This window comes from Ascaphus truei, chromosome 12 (assembly GCF_040206685.1).
Source record: "Ascaphus truei isolate aAscTru1 chromosome 12, aAscTru1.hap1, whole genome shotgun sequence".
Classification (NCBI taxonomy): domain Eukaryota; kingdom Metazoa; phylum Chordata; class Amphibia; order Anura; family Ascaphidae; genus Ascaphus; species Ascaphus truei.
Window position 1 is genome coordinate 16579544 of NC_134494.1, and position 22701 is coordinate 16602244.

At 48.7% G+C, this 22701-nt stretch overlaps 1 protein-coding gene across 1 annotated transcript in view; it reads left to right on the forward strand.

Moving 5' to 3' along the window:
- The window catches only part of EPS8L2 (EPS8 signaling adaptor L2), a 148468-nt gene that overhangs the window by 95857 nt on the left and 29910 nt on the right, over positions 1–22701 (forward strand). The window contains exons 5-10 of the mRNA XM_075566817.1: positions 10315–10476; positions 12583–12729; positions 16346–16425; positions 17929–18053; positions 18381–18460; positions 20648–20774. Of these exons, the coding sequence (XP_075422932.1) occupies positions 10315–10476; positions 12583–12729; positions 16346–16425; positions 17929–18053; positions 18381–18460; positions 20648–20774 (721 nt within the window). The remainder of the gene's footprint in view (positions 1–10314; positions 10477–12582; positions 12730–16345; positions 16426–17928; positions 18054–18380; positions 18461–20647; positions 20775–22701) is intronic.

Consider the following 22701-nt stretch of genomic DNA (forward strand, 5'->3'; position numbering starts at 1 on the left):
AGGAGTGCAGGGGACATCTCAGTGCCACAGTGAGGTAGGAGTGCAGGGGACCTCAGTGCCACAGTGCGGTAGGAGTGCAGGGGACCTCAGTGCCACAGTGAGGTAGGTGTGCAGGGGACCTCAGTGCCACAGTGAGGTAGGTGTGCATGTCACATGGAAACAAAGGGTGTAACCGGGCGCTCCTAAATAATGTGGGGTTCTAACAATTACAAACGTAATCAATTTCATAAGGTGCTTTAACCCAATAATATAAGTGCAATTTATATGTGCAAATCATTTGAAAATAAAGAGAATAAATAGAATATTCAAAAGACCTTTACTATCAATATAACCTTCACCCAATATAGTGAAAATGTGATTTAAAGGGATAAATGCAGCAGCTCAAAAAACCCTTGTGGACCGTCCTGTGGTCCCGAAATAGTGTAGTTGTCCAAATGTGGGAAGCGCTCACAGATCTCGTTGTGAATATTAAAGATATACAATACAAATAATGGTGTAGCCAGTAGATAAAAAATGTACAGTATATAGCCGTGTGTTGTGTCCCACTCCCAAATTATGATGGTAATATAAGCAGATCAGGGATACATCTCTCTCTGATAGGAGCACTGTGGCCAATCCACTTCTGCGTTGTAAATCTTGTATGTCTTTTATAACATGGATCCAGCATTCACTCGAAAGGCAAGAGAGAGACTCACAATAGTGCCGTATGTCTCACTCAGTGCATAGACACAGTATATAGTGCATAGACACAGAAATGACAGATTTCACTCACATTTTCAATATGGGCAATGTTCATTTGAGAGGACTTGAAGAACGATGAAGAATGATTCTTGAGAAAGCCTCTGCGAAACGCGTTGAATCCAGTCTCTGGAGGACCTGAGATCAATTTTCTGGCAGCCGAGTGACCTTAGACGCCTCATCCGCCGGGGCTGCTGATGTCACAGGCAGTGACGCTCACAGGGGGGAGACGGAGGCGAGCAGAGAATGGCAGAGTGTCTGTGTTCTTCAAGTCCTCTCAAATGAACATTGCACAGATGCAATTGCACAGTTTAGGGGACATCTCAGTGTCGCAGTGAGGTAGGTGTGCATGTCACATCTCAGTGTCACAGTGAGGTAGGAGTGCAGGGGACATCTCGGTGTCACAGTGAGGTAGGTGGGCATGTCACATATCAGTGTCACAGTGAGGTAGGAGTGCAGGGGACATCTCTGTGTCACAGTGAGGTAGGAGAGTGGTGGACATCTCAGTGTCACAGTGAGGTAGGAGTGCGTGGGACAGCTCAGTGTCACAGTGAGGTAGGAGTGTGGGGGACATCTCAGTGTCACAGTGAGGTAGGTGGGCATGTCACATATCAGTGTCACAGTGAGGTAGGAGTGCAGGGGACATCTCTGTGTCACAGTGAGGTAGGAGAGTGGTGGACATCTCAGTGTCACAGTGAGGTAGGAGTGCAGGGGACAGCTCAGTGTCACAGTGAGGTAGGAGTGGGGGGGACATATCAGTGTCACAGTGAGGTAGGAGAGTGGTGGACATCTCAGTGTCACAGTGAGGTAGGTGGGCATGTCACATATCAGTGTCACAGTGAGGTAGGAGTGCAGGGGACATCTCTGTGTCACAGTGAGGTAGGAGAATGGTGGACATCTCAGTGTCACAGTGAGGTAGGAGTGCAGGGGACAGCTCAGTGTCACAGTGAGGTAGGAGTGGGGGGGACATATCAGTGTCACAGTGAGGTAGGAGAGTGGTGGACATCTCAGTGTCACAGTGAGGTAGGAGTGGGGGGGACATATCAGTGTCACAGTGAGGTAGGAGTGGGGGGGGGACATATCAGTGTCACAGTGAGGTAGTAGTGCAGGGGACATATCAGTATCACAGTGAGGTAGGAGTGCAGGGGACATATCAGTGTCAAAGTGAGGTAGGAGTGCAGGGGACCTCAGTGTCGCAGTGAGGTAGGAGTGGGGGGTGGACATCTCAGTGTCACAGTGAGGTACAAGTGCAGGGGACAGCTCAGTGTCACAGTGAGGTAAGAGTGGGGGGGTGGACATCTCGGTGTCACAGTGAGGTAGGAGAGCGGTGGACATCTCAGTGTCACAATGAGGTAGGAGTACAGGGGACAGCTCACATCACAGTGAGTTAGGAGTGGGGGGTGGACATCTCGGTGTCACAGTGAGGTAGGAGTGGGGGGTGGACATCTCGGTGTCACAGTGAGGTAGGAGTGCGGTGGATATCTCAGTGTCACAGTGGGGTAGGTGTGCATGTCACATCTCAGTGTCACAGTGAGGTAGGAGTGTGGGGGACATCTCAGTGTCACAGTGAGGTAGGTGGGCATGTCACATATCAGTGTCACAGTGAGGTAGGAGTGCAGGGGACATCTCTGTGTCACAGTGAGGTAGGAGAGTGGTGGACATCTCAGTGTCACAGTGAGGTAGGAGTGCAGGGGACAGCTCAGTGTCACAGTGAGGTAGGAGTGTGGGGGACATCTCAGTGTCACAGTGAGGTAGGTGGGCATGTCACATATCAGTGTCACAGTGACGTAGGAGTGCAGGGGACATCTCTGTGTCACAGTGAGGTAGGAAAGTGGTGGACATCTCAGTGTCACAGTGAGGTAGGAGTGCAGGGGACAGCTCAGTGTCACAGTGAGGTAGGAGTGGGGGGGACATATCAGTGTCACAGTGAGGTAGGAGAGTGGTGGACATCTCAGTGTCACAGTGAGGTAGGTGGGCATGTCACATATCAGTGTCACAGTGAGGTAGGAGTGCAGGGGACATCTCTGTGTCACAGTGAGGTAGGAGAGTGGTGGACATCTCAGTGTCACAGTGAGGTAGGAGTGCAGGGGACAGCTCAGTGTCACAGTGAGGTAGGAGTGGGGGGGACATATCAGTGTCACAGTGAGGTAGGAGAGTGGTGGACATCTCAGTGTCACAATGAGGTAGGAGTACAGGGGACAGCTCACATCACAGTGAGGTAGGAGTGGGGGGGGACATATCAGTGTCACAGTGAGGTAGTAGTGCAGGGGACATATCAGTATCACAGTGAGGTAGGAGTGCAGGGGACATATCAGTGTCAAAGTGAGGTAGGAGTGCAGGGGACCTCAGTGTCGCAGTGAGGTAGGAGTGGGGGGTGGACATCTCAGTGTCACAGTGAGGTACAAGTGCAGGGGACAGCTCAGTGTCACAGTGAGGTAAGAGTGGGGGGTGGACATCTCGGTGTCACAGTGAGGTAGGAGAGCGGTGGACATCTCAGTGTCACAATGAGGTAGGAGTACAGGGGACAGCTCACATCACAGTGAGGTAGGAGTGGGGGGTGGACATCTCGGTGTCACAGTGAGGTAGGAGTGGGGGGTGGACATCTCGGTGTCACAGTGAGGTAGGAGTGCGGTGGATATCTCAGTGTCACAGTGGGGTAGGTGTGCATGTCACATCTCAGTGTCACAGTGAGGTAGGAGTGTGGGGGACATCTCAGTGTCACAGTGAGGTAGGTGGGCATGTCACATATCAGTGTCACAGTGAGGTAGGAGTGCAGGGGACATCTCTGTGTCACAGTGAGGTAGGAGAGTGGTGGACATCTCAGTGTCACAGTGAGGTAGGAGTGCAGGGGACAGCTCAGTGTCACAGTGAGGTAGGGGTGGGGGGGACATATCAGTGTCACAGTGAGGTAGGAGTGGGGGGGGGACATATCAGTGTCACAGTGAGGTAGTAGTGCAGGGGACATATCAGTATCACAGTGAGGTAGGAGTGCAGGGGACATATCAGTGTCAAAGTGAGGTAGGAGTGCAGGGGACCTCAGTGTCGCAGTGAGGTAGGAGTGGGGGGTGGACATCTCAGTGTCACAGTGAGGTACAAGTGCAGGGGACAGCTCAGTGTCACAGTGAGGTAAGAGTGGGGGGTGGACATCTCGGTGTCACAGTGAGGTAGGAGAGCGGTGGACATCTCAGTGTCACAATGAGGTAGGAGTACAGGGGACAGCTCACATCACAGTGAGGTAGGAGTGGGGGGTGGACATCTCGGTGTCACAGTGAGGTAGGAGTGGGGGTGGACATCTAGGTGTCACAGTGAGGTAGGAGTGCGGTGGATATCTCAGTGTCACAGTGGGGTAGGAGTGCAGGGGACAGCTCACTGTCACAGTGAGGTAGGAGTGGGGGGTGGACATCTCGGTGTCACAGTGAGGTAGGAGTGCGGTGGATATCTCAGTGTCACAGTGAGGTAGGAGTGGGGGGTGGACATCTCGGTGTCACAGTGAGGTAGGAGTGCGGTGGATATCTCAGTGTCACAGTGGGGTAGAAGTGCAGGGGACAGCTTGGTGTCACAGTGGGGTAACTGGATACTACACTTCAAAGACCAGTACCTAAAACCACAAAACCTGCCCTTAAAATGACCTTCAATGGTTCTAGGGAGCTTGAGGGGAGCTGGAAGGTGGGGTGACTTGAGCTTCAGCTTCCCAGTGCCGTGCCTCTAATCTGGATAAGCAGAGGAGCATTTCCTGACAACCTACATCACCTGCAATAAAACAGCGAGCGACTTTATCACTCAATCGCTTTATGGCTCTGGCACCATGACACCCTCACTACCAGCTTGGTACTGCTCCGTGTGTCTGATGCAGCAGCATATACAGCTCTGCCAGGATATCGCTGCACAATTTCCGGCCTCGCCATATCTTCCTGCTGTAAAAGCCCACAGCCGGCTCTACCTTATATTTCTGTAGCCGCGTTTGTCATTCACTCGTTCGCTGCCAGAACGGTCAGCCCCTCCTCGGAGGAAAGAGCCCGAAGGACAGGGACATGTTTAAAAGGTAAACGGCGCTGGGACATCTCAATGAGGCAACGGATTATTCCACTTCATAGGCCAGTACTTTCTTTCAAACAATTTCAGACGCGTTTTTTTTTTTTTTTACATAACTTTGAAAAGTTTTTACGTTTTCATGGTACACCGAACGCCTCGGAGGATTTGGACACTTTTTATCTAATGTCTTTCGGCGATAAGACTGTTTGTCGGTCTTCAAAGCCCCAGGCTTTGGTTTGCAAAGTAATTACAAATCCATCAAACTGATAAACAGAAGTGGCTGATCTGCTTTGAATACAGTGTTCCCGGAGGAAAAGGAAACATGTTACATAATAGATGAGCTTAAAAAAAAAAAGACATATGTCCACCGGGTTCAGCCTATGTTATATTTAGACAACTGAGGCATTCATCCTATATTTATATTGATCCAGAAAAAACAAACAATGACACATTTCACAATTATGTGTCATAACGGGAAAATAAATTATTTCCTAACTAATGGCAATCAACTTTCTCCCTGGATCAAAGTCCTTCCTATTTGGTATATCCCTGTATACAGCTCTTTCTATATATAAAAAAAAAAAAAGTCTAACCTTTTCTTAAAGATATCTATTGTATCTGCCATCACAGTCTCCATGAGTAATGAATTCCACATTGTAACTGCCCTTACTGTAAAGAACCCTTTCCTTTGTTCCTGGTGAAATCTCCTTTCCTCCAACCTTAAGGGATGACCCCGTGTCCTTTTACTGCCCTAGGGGTGAATAGTTTTTTTGAAAGTTCCCTGTATTTATTGACCTTGAATATATTTGGTAATAGTTATTATATCCCCTCTTAGACGCCTCTTTTCTGTTGTACCCAATCCTAATTTGTATAGCCTCTCATCATAAGTCATACCTTCCATCCACTTTATTCATTTAGTGGCTTATCTCTGCATATATAAATGAACACATACTGTGCAATCTGCCATTTACCTATCCAAACACCCAAGTCCCTCTGGAGAGAAATTACATCCTGCTCTGATTTTACTAAATTACACAATTTAATATCGTATGTATGTCTTTATTTATATAGCGCCATTAATGTACATAGCGCTTCACATCAGTAATTGACGGGACAATCATCTAAATAACAAATAATACAAATAACACATAAAGGGGGAGAAGTGCTTCAGACATAAAAGTAACATTTAGGAAAAGGACTCCCTGCCCCGAAGAGCTTACAAATCTAATTGTTAGGTAGGAAAAACGTACAGAGACAGTAGGAGGTTGTTCTGGTAAGTGCGTCTGCAGGGGGCCAAGGTCAATGTATGAGGTGTAAAGTATCAGCCACGGAGCTACTCATATGCTTCATTAGGCAAGTGTGTTTTAAGGTGGGTCTTAAAGGTGGATATAGAGGGTGCTGGTCAGATATTGAGGGGAAGAGCATTGCCGAGGTGTGGGGCAGTCAGTGAGAAAGGTTTAAGGCGGGAGAGGGCTTTAGATACAAAGGGGGTAGAGAGAAGACATCCTTGAACAGAATGCTAGAGTCGGGATGATGAGAAATTAGGGCTGAGATGTAAGGAGAGGCAGAAGAGTGTAAAGCTTTAAAAGTGAGGAGAATTGAGTGTGTGGTACAGGATTTGATAGGAAGCCAGGAGAGGGATTTCAGCAGGGGAGACGCTGAGACAGATTTAGGATTTATATTTATCATCAGCAAAGATGGAGACTTTGCTCTCTATGCCAACTTCAAGGTCATTAATAAACAAAGTTAAAAAGTAGGGGCACCAGTACCGATCCTTGAGAAACTTAATTTACAACTTTAGCCCAACCTGAAAAGGTTTAATTTATGACGACTCTGCTGCTTATCCTCTAACCATTTTTTAATCTACGTGCATATATTTACACCCAGATCAGTTTCCTTTATTTTGTACACTAACCTCTTGGGTGGCACCGTATGATACGCCTTGGCAAAATCTAACTGCATTACCCTGGTCTAAATTCCAACATACGCTGATGAGGTTAGTTTGGCATGACATATCCCTCATAAAGATAAGATAGATGATCCGAGGCACTACGGATTTTCAAAAGATTTATTGCTGTCCAAACAGCACGACGTTTCGACCTTCTCTGAAAGACCTCAAAGAAGGTCGAAACGTCCTGAAAGGTCTTTCTTCTCTGAAAGACCTCAAAGAAGGTCGAAACGTCCTGAAAGGTCTTTCTTCTCTGAAAGATCTCAAAGAAGGTCGAAACGTCCTGAAAGGTCTTTCTTCTCTGAAAGATCTCAAAGAAGGTCGAAACGTCCTGAAAGGTCTTTCTTCTCTGAAAGACCTCAAAGAGGGTCGAAACGTCCTGAAAGGTCTTTCTTCTCTGAAAGATCTCAAAGAAGGTCGAAACGTCGTGCTGTTTGGACGCAATAAATCTTTTGAAAATCCGTAGTGCCTCGGATCATCTATCTTATCTCTATGCTCAGGATTTCTTTAGACAGGTTTTCCCTGAACCAGGAGCACCGGTACAAAATTGCAAGTATCTTGCCCCTTTTTGATTTCTATTTGGTGTGCTGCACTGTTATATCTTTTTGTATTATATCCCTCATAAATCCATACTGACTATTACTGGTAGCTTTGTTATCCAAAAAGTATTCCTGAATAATATGCCCCACGACGTCGCCCCCATGTTACCAATCTTGTACTCCAGGAGCCTATGGTGATGTAGTGGCTGCGTCATGGGCTGTCTGCAACTTTTCATGGAGACATCGCGTTCAGGAGCGCTGATCGCAATCTACTCGGAAGAGACGGTATCCTCCTCTTCCATTCCCATCATCAGCGATGTGCCTTAAATCAGGGGTGCGCAAACTGGAGGGGGCGTGAGATTTTTCTGGGGGGGGCGCGGGGGCGGTTGCAGAGGCCCCGCGCTCTTCCCCAAGGCATTAAAATGAAATATTGGGGGGTCACATGAGGCCTCTGCGGGTCATGCGGCGTGACGTCACAGACGGGCAACGCGGCATCAAATGACACTGCGGGTCATGTGACCCCCGTCATTTGACGCCACACATGGCAAAGGGGGGAGGGGGCATGAGCACTGGAGGACAAGAGGCAGGGGGGCGCCAGGCAAAAGTTTGCGCACCCCTGCCTTAGAGCAGTCCATGATTGCGATGTGATGGAGAGGCTTTGGCCCCTCCGGCACTCAAATGGTTGATAAACCATCAAGTAGCTTCCCCACTATTGATGTCAGGCTTACAGGTCTGTAATTCCCTGGTTGTGATCTAGCTCCCCTTTTAAACAGGCTCCATTTCTGCTTTAAATGGTCATTGGTAAAGCTACTCACAGCTCTGAACAGAGAGTTCCAAAAAAAGTTAATAATGAATAATTGAGTAGGACTGCTGAGGTAAGCAACGAGGGGAATGCACAACGTGGGTGTAACAGGAAAGTTGAGAAAGGGCTCTAAGGAGCCTGAAACGCGTAGGGTTGTTATGTATTAGTTTTTTGTTTGTTGCCTTATTTTCATTTTATGTAGTCTTAATAAAACTTTTTTAGCCCTCCACTTGGTGAGCTGATGGTGCAATTTTTTGGACTTTGGCGATTCTACTTTCCAATCTTCATTACACTTCCATTTCTGCTTTATACAAATGTTGTGGTATTGAGCCTCAAGAAGCTATTACTGCACTCAGCTCCTTAAGAACCCTTTGGTGTATGCCATCAGTCCTGGTACTTTATTTACCTTCATTTTATCAACCCGCCTTTGCACTTCTTGCTCTATTAACCAAACGTTAGTTAATGTTGAGGCTGTGGCTTCCTCCTGTTGCAATATGTTTTGCAATGGACTCCTCCTTGGTATATACAGAGGCAAATCATTTGTTTAATACCGCTAACTTCTGCTTATCACCAATTATATGCTTGCCCATCGCACAACAGAATGGTCCTATATTCTCTCCTCTAATATTTTTTGCTATTAAAGCCGCAGTCCCACCTGCTCACAATGTTTTTTAAAGCTTCCCTAACCGGAGGTCCGCCCGAGCTAATTGATGGTCGCCCAATCTCCAGGGAACCTCCTGGTTCCCGATCACTTTATAGGATTGACCACCAGGGCACTCAGTATGCTACTTACAAACTTTGCAATAGAGAAAAAAATGAAACGAATGAAAAAACATTAGAAAGTCCAATATCGGACCCTCCAGCATTGGGGACATGGAAATACTGATCTAGACCTTGCTGCGGGACATACACAATGTGCCAGCCGGAAATGCGGCCATTATCTTGTAATCAGCCACCAACAAAGAGGGGGCGGGACTAATGTGCTATTTCACTCGCGTGAGCGCGCCAGCGACTGCAATAAAGTCTGACGCATATTTAGGTGTAGGTGCACTTTATTTCCTATGTCAGTGTTGGATACATGCGCTTACATGTCATGTATTTTATGCAAAGATCAATGTACAGGCAGTCTTCGGTTATCCGACACAATGCGTTACTCAAAATGGCGGTGGATAGCGAAACGTTGTAAAGCGAAACACGTTTTCCCATAGAAAACACTGTTTAAATGAAAGGTTCCATTCCTGAAGGCATTTTTAATGCTAAAATACACAAAATATTTTACGCAGACAATAAGATATGCAGCACACACATAAATTATATCGTGTATATACTGTATTATATATATAATATAACATAATATATAATATAAAAATATAATATATTATATAGCATAATATAGTACAGCAGGGCCCCTGGTATACGGCGGGTTCCGTTCCAGAGGCCCGCCGTATACTGAAAATCGTCGGAAAGCGGATCCGGCGATTTTCACTTCTGCGCATGCCGGCATTTTTGCCGTTCTGCGCATGTGCAACCTATGGTATGCGCGTGCAACCTATGGTATGCGCGCGCAAACTGCGCTCTGCGCATGCGCGCCAGGCACACCCGCCCGTTCTGCGCATGCGTGACTGGAAATCCAAGATGGCGGCCCCCTTCTCGGTGCCGCCGTAAAAGCGGAACGCCGGATAACGGAGCGCCGAGAAGCGGGGCCCTGCTGTATAATATATATTATATACACATAAACAACTTTGCAAAGCGTCGTAAGGCGGTTGGATAAGCCGTTTTGGTGTTGTAAAAATGAACATAGGTATGCATTGCACAGCGTTGGATAAGCCATTTGTTGTAAAGCGAAGCGTTGTAAAACGAGGACTGTCTGTACTAATAAAAATGTGTGTGTGTTTACCAACAACCAGCCCTCCAGATGTCTCACATCCCCGCAGGGCAATACACATGAGCACTCACACCCCAAAGCCGTCACACTACTCCCCAATTACGCTTCCACCACCAGGATTAATTTAAGGATTTACACTCCAGGAGTCCTTGGTCCCGTTTACTGGAAAAATGTGTAATTAACGCAAAAACCCAATGAAGCAAAACGTGTCCGAAAATGCTGTCACTTTCTTCAAAAGGTACTAGATTCAATTAGAGCTCAAAGACATTGCTTATTACATTTTAGATTTAATATTACAAGAGTTAGTGTCATCGCCACTTCTCAGCTGCGCCTCAATCAGAGGACTGACCTCTGTCTTTTGCTCCCCCAGCATCTGGCCACATTTATCATGGATAAGAACGATGCCATAACCACAGCGGATGATGCTATCAAACGGCTGCTTCAGTTAGAGTCCAAGGACAAGATCTGGGCCCAGGATATGCTTCTGCAGGTCATCAACACTTCCATCAGCCTTCTGGACTGGGGGACACAGGTATGAGACTATGACCTTCACTCTCACCGGTCCACCATAAAGTGCCCACATGACTGATGCTGTTTTCCATGAAGACTCCAAAGAGACATATTGTATTGTATTGTATGTCTTTATTTATATAGCGCCATTAATGTACATAGCGCTTCAAAGTAGTAATACATGTGGTAATCAAATAAATAACAGATAATATAAATAACAGGTCATGGGAATAAGTGCTTTAGACATAAAAGTAACATTAAGGAAGAGGAGTCCCTGCCCCGAGGAGCTTACAGTCTAATTGGTAGGTAGGGAGAACGTACAGAGACAGTAGGAGGGAGTTCTGGTAAGTGCGTCTGCAGGGGGCCAAGCTTTATGTATCATGTGTTCAGAATATCCACAGTGCTATTCATGCTTCTTTAAGCAAGTGTGTCTTAAGGTGGGTCTTAAAGGTGGATAGAGAGGGTGCAAGTCGGGTACTGAGGGGAAGGGCATTCCAGAGGTGTGGGGCAGTCAGTGAAAAAGGTTTAAGGTGGGAGAGGGCTTTAGAAACAAAGGGGGTAAAAAGAAGACATCCTTGAGAAGAACGCAAGAGTCTGGATGGTGCATAACGAGAAATTAGGGCAAAAATGTAAGGAGGGGCAGAAGAGTGTAAAGCTTTAAAAGTGAGGAGAAGAATGGAGTGTGAGATGCAGGATTTGATCGGAAGCCAGGAGAGGGATTTCATGAGGGGAGTTGCTGAGACAGATCTAGGAAAGAGTAGAGTGATTCTGGCAGCAGCGTTTAGGATAGATTGTAGGGGAGACAGGTGAGAGGCAGGAAGGCCGGACAGCAGGAGGTTACAGTAATCAAGACGGGAGAGAATGAGGGCCTGAGTCAGAGTTTTAGCAGTCGAGTAACAGAGGAAAGGGCATATCTTTGTGATATTGCGGAGGAAAAAGCAACAGGTTTTAGAAATGTTTTGAATGTGAGGGGCGAATGTGAGAGAGGAGTCGAGTGTGACCCCTAGGCAGCGTGCTTGGGCTACTGGGTGAATGATGGTAGTTCCAACAGTAATGTGGAAGGAGGTAGTAGGGTCAGGTTTGGGAGGAAGTATGAGGAGCTCTGTTTTAGCCATGTTGAGTTTAAGGCGACGGAGGGCCATCCAGGATGATATAGCAGAGAGACATTCAGAAACTTTGGTTTGTACAGCAGGTGTAATACGGTCAGGTGTTGAAAAGTATATTTGTGTGTCGTCAGCATAGAGGTGATAATTAAACCTATCAGAGAAACAGTTAAAAATGAGCTCAATGTGATGTCATACTATTTTCCTAACTGATGTTAATTTGATTAGGTTTAGAAGGGCCCAAAGCCTGCACTAGAGTGTTTACATGGAAACCTATGCCGTTTATTCTCCCTTGCTCCACTTTAGCAGACAGAACTAAGTTATTTTCCATGCAGACTACAAAGAGACTTATCAAAGGAGCTGTCTTATCCTGAGCTCCTCAGATAAGGCGCATTGAAGTCCAGTGATGTCACGAAGTGAGAGGGGTGTAGCAGCCATTCTAATTTTGTAGGAATAAAGCAGTTAAATCATCAGCGACTAGGAAAATAACTAGGTGAGAACTGACCCTATATTGTACAGTGGGGGAAATAAATCTTTAACAATTAAAAAAATAAACATGCAGCGGGAACTAAATCTTCTTTTTAAACGCCCCATACTGTCAGACTCAAGGTAATCTGGAAGTATAGGATGTGGGGTGTAAATATGGATAGATAAGACTTGTTTCTTGTGGAGCTTCATAAACCAGGCAGGCAGCATCATGCATGGGGGTGACCATTTTGGATTTGTTATGTCATTTATGATGATGGAAGGGTTGGAGAGGCTGCAGTGTGTTGAGATTCTTCTCCTGGAACAGAATATATGGAAGAGGGTTTACTGGTAATGTAACGTATATGGATAGACAGTTTTATGCAAAGGGTCAGTACCACCTAGGACCAAAATGACCTAATGACAGCGACATGTTTAATGGTTTAAAACCTGGGTTGACCACTCAGTATGGACACTTGTGAGGTGACCTCCATTACCACTAATGGACTTCCAAAGCATCATTGCTGACGGCATTCATCTTGTTTTTCGGTCAATGACAGGAGGAGTTGGAGAACTTCCCCCTGTCCACTGTCCATCACTGCCAGAGCGTGCATGGTCCCCCACGCTACCCCAACATCCTGTTCCTTGTGTGTCAGGATGCGGAGCAGCACAAGCCCGATATTCACTTCTTCAACTGCAACGTGGAGGTGAGTGATAGCAACGTCAATGAGCCTGGCACATCAGCAGCCATCTTGGATAAGGCCAAAAACGTTAACTATGACCTGGAGAAATTGGACCAAATGTTATATATATATATGAATATATATATTCATGAATATATATATATATTGCATACCCAGTTAAAATCAACCCCACACTGATGAGAACCATCAAGGTCGAAACAGCTGTCTGTGGGTGGTTTTCTGGGTATGCACCTTAACCCTGGCTGTGCTCAAAGCTGTGACCATGCAGCAAGCTTAAGCCTATAGGGAACCATGTTAAAAATGGTTTTTGAGGCAAAAAGTGACACTGTGTGCTCATTTGCATGTCATTTCCCAGAATCCCTTGCTGCAGTGGAAGTGCTGTATGCTGGGTGATAATGGGGAAAGGCGGGGTTGCAGACCTGCCTAAGACATGCAGATGAGCATACAGTTGTATTTGCATATTTGCTTTCCTGTGGAGGGTTTTTGTCACTTTTTTACTCACCATAACTTAACTCAGTATTATGGTATATATTACACACAAAACAACACATATACAGAAGGCACACCTCAATAAGGCACAGAGGAGGAAACAAGTGCACGGGTCATCAAAAATAAGTATAGAAATACGTTGCCCAAAGACCGAATATGATGAAGAACAACTCCGCACTCCAGTATTAGTGTTCAAAAGCAAATAGTTGTATTGGAGATTAAAAAAAATGGATCTTCAATACAACTATTTGCTTCTGAACACTAATTGGTCGTTGAGTGAAGTATTTCTCTCTATATATATAGCAAATAAAAATATCACGTTGTGAGCACATTCACATGTCTCAGACAGGTCTGCTTTTCCCCATTATCTGTCAGCATGCAATGCTTCCACTGCAGCCAGGGATTCTGGGTAATGACATGCAAATGAGCACGGTGTCACCTTTTGCTTAAAATCAATTTTAACATGGACCCCGACAAGCTTATGACTGCCGCATTACAAAGCTTTTCAGCACAGCCTGGGTTAAAGAAGTGCACAGTCAGTAAACCAACTCAGAGACAGCTGTTTCGACCTTTTGGCTCTCATCAGTGCGAGGTTGGTTGGTTACACACACACACACACACACACACACACACACACACACACACACACACACACACACACACACACACACACACACACACACACACACACACATTCAGTATTTCACCTTGGTATTTCTAACACTATAATGTAATTTAAATTGAAATACTGTATATGTTTTTTTCCATGAAGGAAGTCTTGTGATCTTTTGTAGTTTGACACATGGCTGTGGCCCTTTCGTAATATCCCTCTGTCTCCCACTTTCTTTTCCTTTCTTTCTCTGTGTTACTGCTTCTGCAACTCTCTCCTCTCTCCTCTTTCACTGTCTGATCCTTCTCGCTGCAGATCTTCCATTTTTTTTGGTTTGTTATCAGAATAGGTCATTGGAAGGACACGCTGGGTGGGTCATAGGTCTGTGTCACTTTGCAGTGGGAGGTACAGACTGGATGGGCTGTAGGCCCCTTCTGTCTGTGTCACTTTGCAGTGGGAGGTACAGGCTGGATGGGTTGTAGGCCCCTTCTGTCTGTGTCACTTTGCAGTGGGAGGTACAGGCTGGATGGGCTGTAGGCCCCTTCTGTCTGTGTCACTTTGCAGTGGGAGGTACAGGCTGGATGGGTTGTAGGCCCCTTCTGTCTGTGTCACTTTGCAGTGGGAGGTACAGGCTGGATGGGCTGTAGGCCCCTTCTGTCTGTGTCACTTTGCAGTGGGAGGTACAGGCTGGATGGGTTGTAGGCCCCTTCTGTCTGTGTCACTTTGCAGTGGGAGGTACAGGCTGGATGGGCTGTAGGCCCCTTCTGTCTGTGTCACTTTGCAGTGGGAGGTACAGGCTGGATGGGTTGCAGGCCCCTTCTGTCTGTCTGTGTCACTCTGCAGTGGGAGGTACAGACTGGATGGGTTGTAGGCCCCTTCTGTCTGTCTGTGTCACTCTGCAGTGGGAGGTACAGACTGGATGGGCTGTAGGCCCCTTCTGTCTGTGTCACTTTGCAGTGGGAGGTACAGGCTGGATGGGTTGTAAGCCCCTTCTGTCTGTGTCACTCTGCAGTGGGAGGCACAGGCTGGATGGGTTGTAGGCCCCTTCTGTCTGTCTGTGTCACTCTGCAGTGGGAGGTACAGACTGGATGGGCTGTAGGCCCCTTCTGTCTGTCTGTGTCACTCTGCAGTGGGAGGTACAGGCTGGATGGGTTGTAGGCCCCTTCTGTCTGTGTCACTCTGCAGTGGGAGGTACAGACTGGATGGGTTGTAGGCCCCTTCTGTCTGTGTCACTCTGCAGTGGGAGGTACAGACTGGATGGGTTGTAGGCCCCTTCTGTCTGTGTCACTCTGCAGTGGGAGGTACAGACTGGGTGGGCTGTAGGCCCCTTCTGTCTGTCTGTCTGTGTCACTCTGCAGTGGAAGGTACAGACTGGATGGGTTGTAGGCCCCTTCTGTCTGTCTGTCTGTGTCACTCTGCAGTGGGAGGTACAGACTGGATGGGTTGTAGGCCCCTTCTGTCTGTCTTTGTCACTCTGCAGTGGGAGGTACAGACTGGATGGGTTGTAGGCCCTTTCTGTCTGTGTCACTCTGCAGTGGGAGGTACAGGCTGGATGGGTTGTAGGCCCCTTCTGTCTGTCTGTGTCACTTTGCAGTGGGAGGTACAGACTGGATGGGCTGTTGGCCCCTTCTGTCTGTGTCACTCTGCAGTGGGAGGTACAGACTGGATGGGTTGTAGGCCCTTTCTGTCTGTGTCACTCTGCAGTGGGAGGTACAGGCTGGATGGGATGTAGGCCCCTTCTGTCTGTCTGTGTCACTCTGCAGTGGGAGGTACAGGCTGGATGGGATGTAGGCCCCTTCTGTCTGTCTGTGTCACTCTGCAGTGGGAGGTACAGGCTGGATGGGTTGTAGGCCCCTTCTGTCTGTGTCACTCTGCAGTGGGAGGTACAGGCTGGATGGGCTGTAGGCCCCTTTTGTCTGTCTGCCTGTGTCACTCTGCAGTAGGATGTACAGACGCAGGCTACGGCCACAGTGAGCGCGCGGCGGCGCTCGTGGCCTTCACCCGAGCGATCTTCAGATCACTCGCGACGGGGAGGCGTGGCGGGGGGCACGGCCATGACATCACGCGGCTGGTTCGCCCTCATTGGCTGATCCGCTGCCGTGACGTGGCCATCGCTCGGCCACCGCACCAAAAGACAAATTTCTTGAGTTTTCAAAATGTGGTAGCGCCATCGCACTTTGAGCTTGCGCACCACGAACTGACTGGGGCCGGCCCCATAGAGGCCCGTCTCTTGTTCGCGCCACGCACACGCCATCTCGCGCACGGTCATGATCACTGCGGACAAGGCCTTAATGGGTCATAGTTCCCTTGTATCTGTGTCCCCTAGAGGCAGTATCTAGTACCTTTGCCACTCTTTTAACCTGCAATGGGAGGGACAGAACAAATGGGCCATTGCTCCCATGTATCTGTGTGATTGAGTCACAGGCGAGCTACCGACTCAATGGGTCAGGGGTCCCTCGTATCTGTGTCACTGTGTCACCCCATGAGAGGTTCACTGTCTGACTGTTTTTCTTCCCTCAGGCTGAGATGGTCCACGCAGATATAGAAAGCGCTCTTGCAGACCGAAAACACGGGAACAAAATGCGAGCCCAGACACTCAAGTAAGTACCATCCGCGCTCTCCTATGTGAGGTTGAGTGTCCTAGGAGTGAGGGCACTGCCTTTGAAGTGGGTGATCCCTGTCCGACTCCCAGAGGCTGTTCCTTCTGACCCTGTTTGTCAATTTTGGGGCAATGAATGAAGTGACATATGGGGATTATGACGTTAAGTTGACGCTAAGGATCATGCTTCGTCCCTTCACATTAGTGTCACAGAGGTCTTTGTATCAGTTTTGCTCCGCTTCAATCAGATGGCAATTTGGGGAGCAGTAGAGAAGTTCTAGGGAGCATTTTTGGAAGGGATAGAGGTGTTACAGGCAACAGTTAGAGGAACAGTTAAAGGGAGTGGTTCTAGGGCTAATAGCAGCTAGAGGGGAGATTGTAGGAGCAGTTAAAGAAGGAGTTAGAGGGAGCAATTATAGGGAGATGTTATAAGAGCAGTTAGGGTACGAGTTTTATAGAGCAGTTAGGGGTGCGTATTAAAGAGCAGTTACGTGCGGAGTTATGGGGAGCGGTTCAGAACGGTTCTAGGTGTAACTAGGGAAGGAGTTCTAGGCAGTGGCGGATTTCCTATTAGGCCCGATAGGCCTGGGTGGAAAATTTTTGGGCGTGACAAATTCCCCCTCCCCCCCCCCCCATATACAGAGGCCCCGCTCTCTTCCTCACTGATTGCCGGGGGAGAACGTGAGGCCTCTGTAGAGTTCTTACCTTCTCCTTCGTGCCGCCCTCCTCCTTCAGCATCAAGTGGCGCTGCAACGTCAAATGGCGTCGCGTTGCCACGGCAATGTGATGTCACATGCCGCTGCGTTGCAAATGATGTTGCATTACCATGGCAACGCACCGCTGTGTGACGTCATGTCATAGGGAGCAATTATAGGTTCAGTTTGGGGAGGAGTTATTGAGAGCAGTAAAAGGCGCAATTAGGGGAGGGGTTTTAGGGAGCAGTTTGGGGGTGTTATAGGAGCAGTTCTAAAGAGCAGTTATTGCAGGAGTTATAGGGAGCTGTTAGGGGATAATTTATAGGGCAGTTATTAGGCTAAGGGAGGTATACCGTAAATCTATTCATTAGGAATTGCCAAGGATATACTGTACTGTACAGTGAGTGGGCTGAAAACAGTAGAAGACTACATTTTTCACTGCATGTAAACATTGACTCAGGCGAAATTCAGATAGAAGGGACCTATTTCTCACTGCAAGGTAACATTGTAACACAGACAGAAAGGACCTACAGGTATGGCGGTGCCAGGTCAAGGTGATAATGAGACGTATACAGAAGTGGCCCACCCAGTCTGTCCCTCCCACCTCAGAGTGACACAGTACTGCGTCATAAGGGACCATTGAGTGTGTCCCTTGGCTTGCCAGGTGAGGTTTGTGACAAAGGTTATCCCGGTGACATCCAGTGGTAACCTAACTTCTGTCTATCTCTGGCATTATCACCCATTTTTGACCTCAGTTTAGGCTTGTCCCGCTGGGTCACTGATGTGTGAGTGATATTCTTGTATTGTAGAGTTAACCAGGAGAAAATTAAGCAGAGGGAGACAATTCTGCCCAATTCAGGGCCAACTCCCGCCCCAAAACCAGCCCAAAGGGACAAAAACCGTGTCATCAACTCGTTAGCACCAGCCGAAATTGGTAAGTTCACATTACAGCACAGCATGCCCTCTCTATCTACACCTTTATCTCTGCTGTCTCCGGCCCTCTCACTATAGCTGTCCCTCTCTGTCACTGTCCCCGTGTGTCACTTTGTCCTTTCTTCTTTTTAGTGACTCACACCCAATACAGCAGTCATTTCAAAGTTACAGCGATCACCTCAAAGTTAAAAATAATAATGGCGGCCATTTTTAATGTGGTCCCCCAAAATGTTTTTCTAGCATTAATATTTCTATAAAACTACTGAATACTTGTTCCCAGAATGGAATACGCCGCGGTAATTCTCTAATGTCCCTTTTTCTTCCTTAGAAATTGACCGCCGTAGTATCAGCTCCCAGGAACAAGAGGAGTCACGGGAAGCCTTGGCACAAAAGACTGATAAAGAGACAGTAAGTGAAAAGTAGGGTGTGTCACTGTCACCCAGTGACAGAATGGCCAGAGTGTATGGGACATAGGTCCCTTCTGCCTGTCACTGTGTCACCATGTGGTGGGAGGGACAAACTATATGGGACGTAGGTTCTTTCTAGAACCTAACCATATAGGACATAGGTCCTTGCTATTTGTCACTTTGTCACCCTGTGGTCGTAGGGACAGACTGTATAAGATAGTGTGTACAGGTAGTCCTCGCTATCCAACGTTTCACTTTACAACGAATGGCATATCCAACGCAACCCTTTGGGGCGTTTTTCGACGCCTGAATGCGTTATCCAACGCTCACCGCCACTGTATAACATGGGACTCACTTTACAACGGTTTCACTACCCAACGCTACTTCCAGAACGGATTCCATTGGATAACTGAGGACAGCCTGTATTTTCAGTTGGTGTCACTGTCCCCCTGCAGTAAGAGGAACAGATTCTATAGGACGTATGTCCTTTCTGTCTGTCACTGTGTCACCCTGCAGTGGGGGGGGAGGGGGAGAGGGACACAGACTTTACAGGACTATGACACTGTGTCACTGTATCATTCTGCAGCGGGAGTGACAGACTTTACAGGACATAGATACTGCGGTATACTGTATGTATCAACCATCTCAAATACAAATTGGTCCAAAAATGACACACATTGACCCGTTTTGACTCTGTATAATGTTTGCGTTAATATATTGATGGACAGTGTGTCTGTTTTTGCTGCACCTGAATCACTCAGTGATTTAGGGTCTGGTACTGGTAGGGTAGCAGCTGCTTGGAGCCATAGTATAGTGCTGTGTTTCCCAACTCCAGTCCTTGGGGAACCCCAACAGGTCAGGTCTTGAGGCTATCCCTGCTCCAGCAGTCAAAATGACTGAGCCGCTGATTGACCCACCTGTGCTGGAGCAGGGATATCCTTAAGACCAGACCTGTTGGGGTTCCCTGAGGACTGGAGTTGGGAAACACTGGTATAGTGAGATAAATCAAAGTGTGCACCAATATAACAGAGCAGAGCTGTGTTAATCTTGTCTGCTCAAATATTTCCCACTGTGTTCACCTGGCAAGGTGAGACTCCGTGGCTCCTGTAATTGGTGCAGCCTGCCTTTGCTTGCATCCTACTGTCATCTCTGTTTCTCAAATGGTGTGGCCCCAATATAGGCAAAGAAAACACAGGCTCACACCTTTAGCAGTATATAAGCATGTGTGGGTCTGTGTGTGTCATTGTAGAACTCTGAGTGCATGTGTCTATATGTGTGCATGTATTAGTGTGTTGATACTGTATGTGTACATATTTTGAGTGCGTCATTGTCTCTACATTTGTCCCTGTGAGTCTTAGTGAATTTGTGTAGTGGTGTTAAAGGTGTAATCCCACATAACGAACACACAATCCCAACAAGCAAGGGTTTAACTAAATGGCCCTTACTCATGAGATACTAACATTGAAGTATTTATCTATGTATTGTGTCACATTGGATGTAGCATTGGGTATTTTTGTCTTTTGTTGTAATCGCACATAGCCAGACAAAAAAAACAAACTATCTTGCAAGAATTTAACAATCTAATTTGTTTCCCTAAATAAGTCTAATCTTACTACTAGAAACATATTTGACGGTTTTCATTTTTTTGGGAAATGAATTGCAAAGTTAATTTCTCGGGGGACCTTTAAATGAGGGGAGAAATCTATTTCTTTATCCTTTTCCATCCTGGCCTTATGAGAGTCAATAAAGATAAGGGGCTCTGCCTGTGCAAACTCTTGTTGAACGCACAGTGATATCAGACAAAAGGGAGCAGCCAGAGGAAATGAAACCCCTCCCAGGTCTCAGCTCACCGTGTTTACCAAGTAACTTTAATACATGATTTAAAAACACTTATAGGTGTCAGATTGGGGGGAAAGCATCAATCACCCAGATGTGACACCTTAAACATGTTACTGCCATTAATACGGTTTGGTCCTAAGAGAGACGGACCCATTGAAAGAGCATCAGATGCCGGCGTTTCAAGCCAGCACCCGTCGCCCCTTTGCGGCCGGAAGGTCCAGATATTTCTGCTCATTAAATACAATTACAAAGCAATGTGTTGCTGGCCCCCTTGGCAGCAAGGGGTTAAAATGTGTGCTTACTAAATGTGTCCTACCTGAGGCCCTTGTCTTCTGTCTCATTATTGCAGCAAGCCCTGAACTGCACGTTGGATGACATAGAGTTTTTTGTGGCCAAACTGCAGAAAGCAGCTCAGGCTTTCAGACAACTCAACCAGCGGAAGAAAGCCAAGAAGAGTAAAAAGAAAGCACCAGCAGGTAACCATCCACCAGTAGACTTTATATCCTACTAGCTGATATACCCGGCGTTGCCCGGCATTGAATTTTCCCACTCCCCCTCTCTCTCCGCTCCCCCTCTCTGCTCTCTCTCTCCCCCCATTGCCATCCCTCTCTCCATTGCCCTCTCTCTCTTTCCATTGCCCTCTCTCCCCCCCTTCCCCTTTCTCCCCCGTTGACAGCAATCAGGACCCCCTTGCACATGAATGCGGCCCCCGTGTTAACAGCTGGGTTCCCCCACGTTCACAGTTTCGTCCCTTCCCCCTCCTTCACACCTCCTTCCCCCCCACCCCCTTCACATGTCCAATCCCCCCCCCTTCAGAGCTCAATGTGTGGGTTAGTGACTGGGTGGGTGGGGTAGTGGGTGAGTGAGTGACTTTAGTGGGTGACTGAGTGACTGGGTGGGTGGGTGAGTGACTTGGTGGGTGGGTGAGTGACTTGAGTGACTGGGTGGGTGAGTGACTGGGTGGGTGACTGAGTGGGTGACTGAGTGACTGGGTGGGTGGGTGACAGGGTGGGTTACAGAGTGGCGCGGTGAGGCGGCCGTGACAGCCATAGCTGTAGGGAGGGGGGAGGATGGCGGCGCGGGGGCTGTGAGGTGCGGTGAGGCGGCAGTGGACGCCGCAGATGAAGGGAGGCAGGAGGACGGCGGCGCGGGGACAGTGAGGCGAGCAGCGGCGCCCCTGGCAGGCGCAGCTGAAGGGAGGCGGGAGGACGACGGCGTGTGTGCGGTGAGGCGCGTGTGTGTGTAGTGGGGTGGTGGTGTGAGCGGGAGGATGGCGGCACAGGGGGAAGGGGGAGACAGTGAGGGAGGCTGTGTAGTAGCGGTGAGTGTGGGGTCCTGGCAGGAGTAGGAGTAAGTGTGCGGTCTGGCAGTCACAAAATGGACTGTGAGGCCAAGAGGGGCACACGCTGTGAGGGCGGTGTGACTGTCACGGCCTGCGTAGGCGTGGCCGTGACGTCAGCCCACCCCGCAGGCCAATGAGGTGAGGTGTGCAAACACACATCCAAACATTATTTCAGTCTTATATATATACTAGCTGATATACCCGGCGTTGCCCGGAGGCAGGAAGGGGACGGGGGGCGTGAAAGGCAGGGAGGGGGTGGTGAAAGGCAGGGAGGGGCAGGGGGGGTGAAAGGCTGGGGGGGTGAAAGGCAGGGGGGGGTGAAAGGCGGGGGGGGTGAAAGGCGGGGGGGGCGTGAAAGGCAGGGAGGGGGTGGTGAAAGGCAGGGAGGGGCAGGGGGGGTGAAAGGCTGGGGGGAGTGAAAGGCGGGGGGGGTGAAAGGCGGGGGGGGGGTGAAAGGTGGGGGGGGTGAAAGGCGGGGGGGGTGAAAGGCGGGGGGGGTGGGGGTGAAAGGCGGGGGGTGGGGGTGAAAGGCGGGGGGGGTGAAAGGCGGGGGGGGGGGGGGTGAAAGGCGGGGGGGGGGGTAAAAGGCGGGGGGGGGTGAAAGCCAGGGGGGGGGTCAAAGGCAGGGAGGGCGTCAAAGGCAGGGGGGGGCATCAAAGGCAGGGGGCGTCAAAGGCATGGATTCCTCCCCCTGCATTTCCTCACCTGGCAGCATGTGTTTTCTCCTCGGCCTGCCAGTGGTTCTCTCTCCCCTTGTGGCCTCCGGCGACTCCCGGTGGCACAAAGGAACTCCCTGCCTCCCTCCTCCTGCTCCTCGGGGATGTTGACCGGGGTAGCGGCGTGTGGGGGTGGGGGGTGAGCCGTAGAGAGCGTGCTCTGTGCGGTGGGGGGAAGTGGTTGAGCGCCGGGGAGCGGGGGTCCTTCCGAAAGCTGCATGCCCACTGCCTGTCCCCCCACCGGGGAGGGAGGGAAGTGAGCGCCGGGGAGGGAGGGAAGTGAGCGCCGGGGAGGGAGGTGAGTCCTTCCGGGCGCCGCCATCGTAGGCTCTCGGTGCTGCGAGG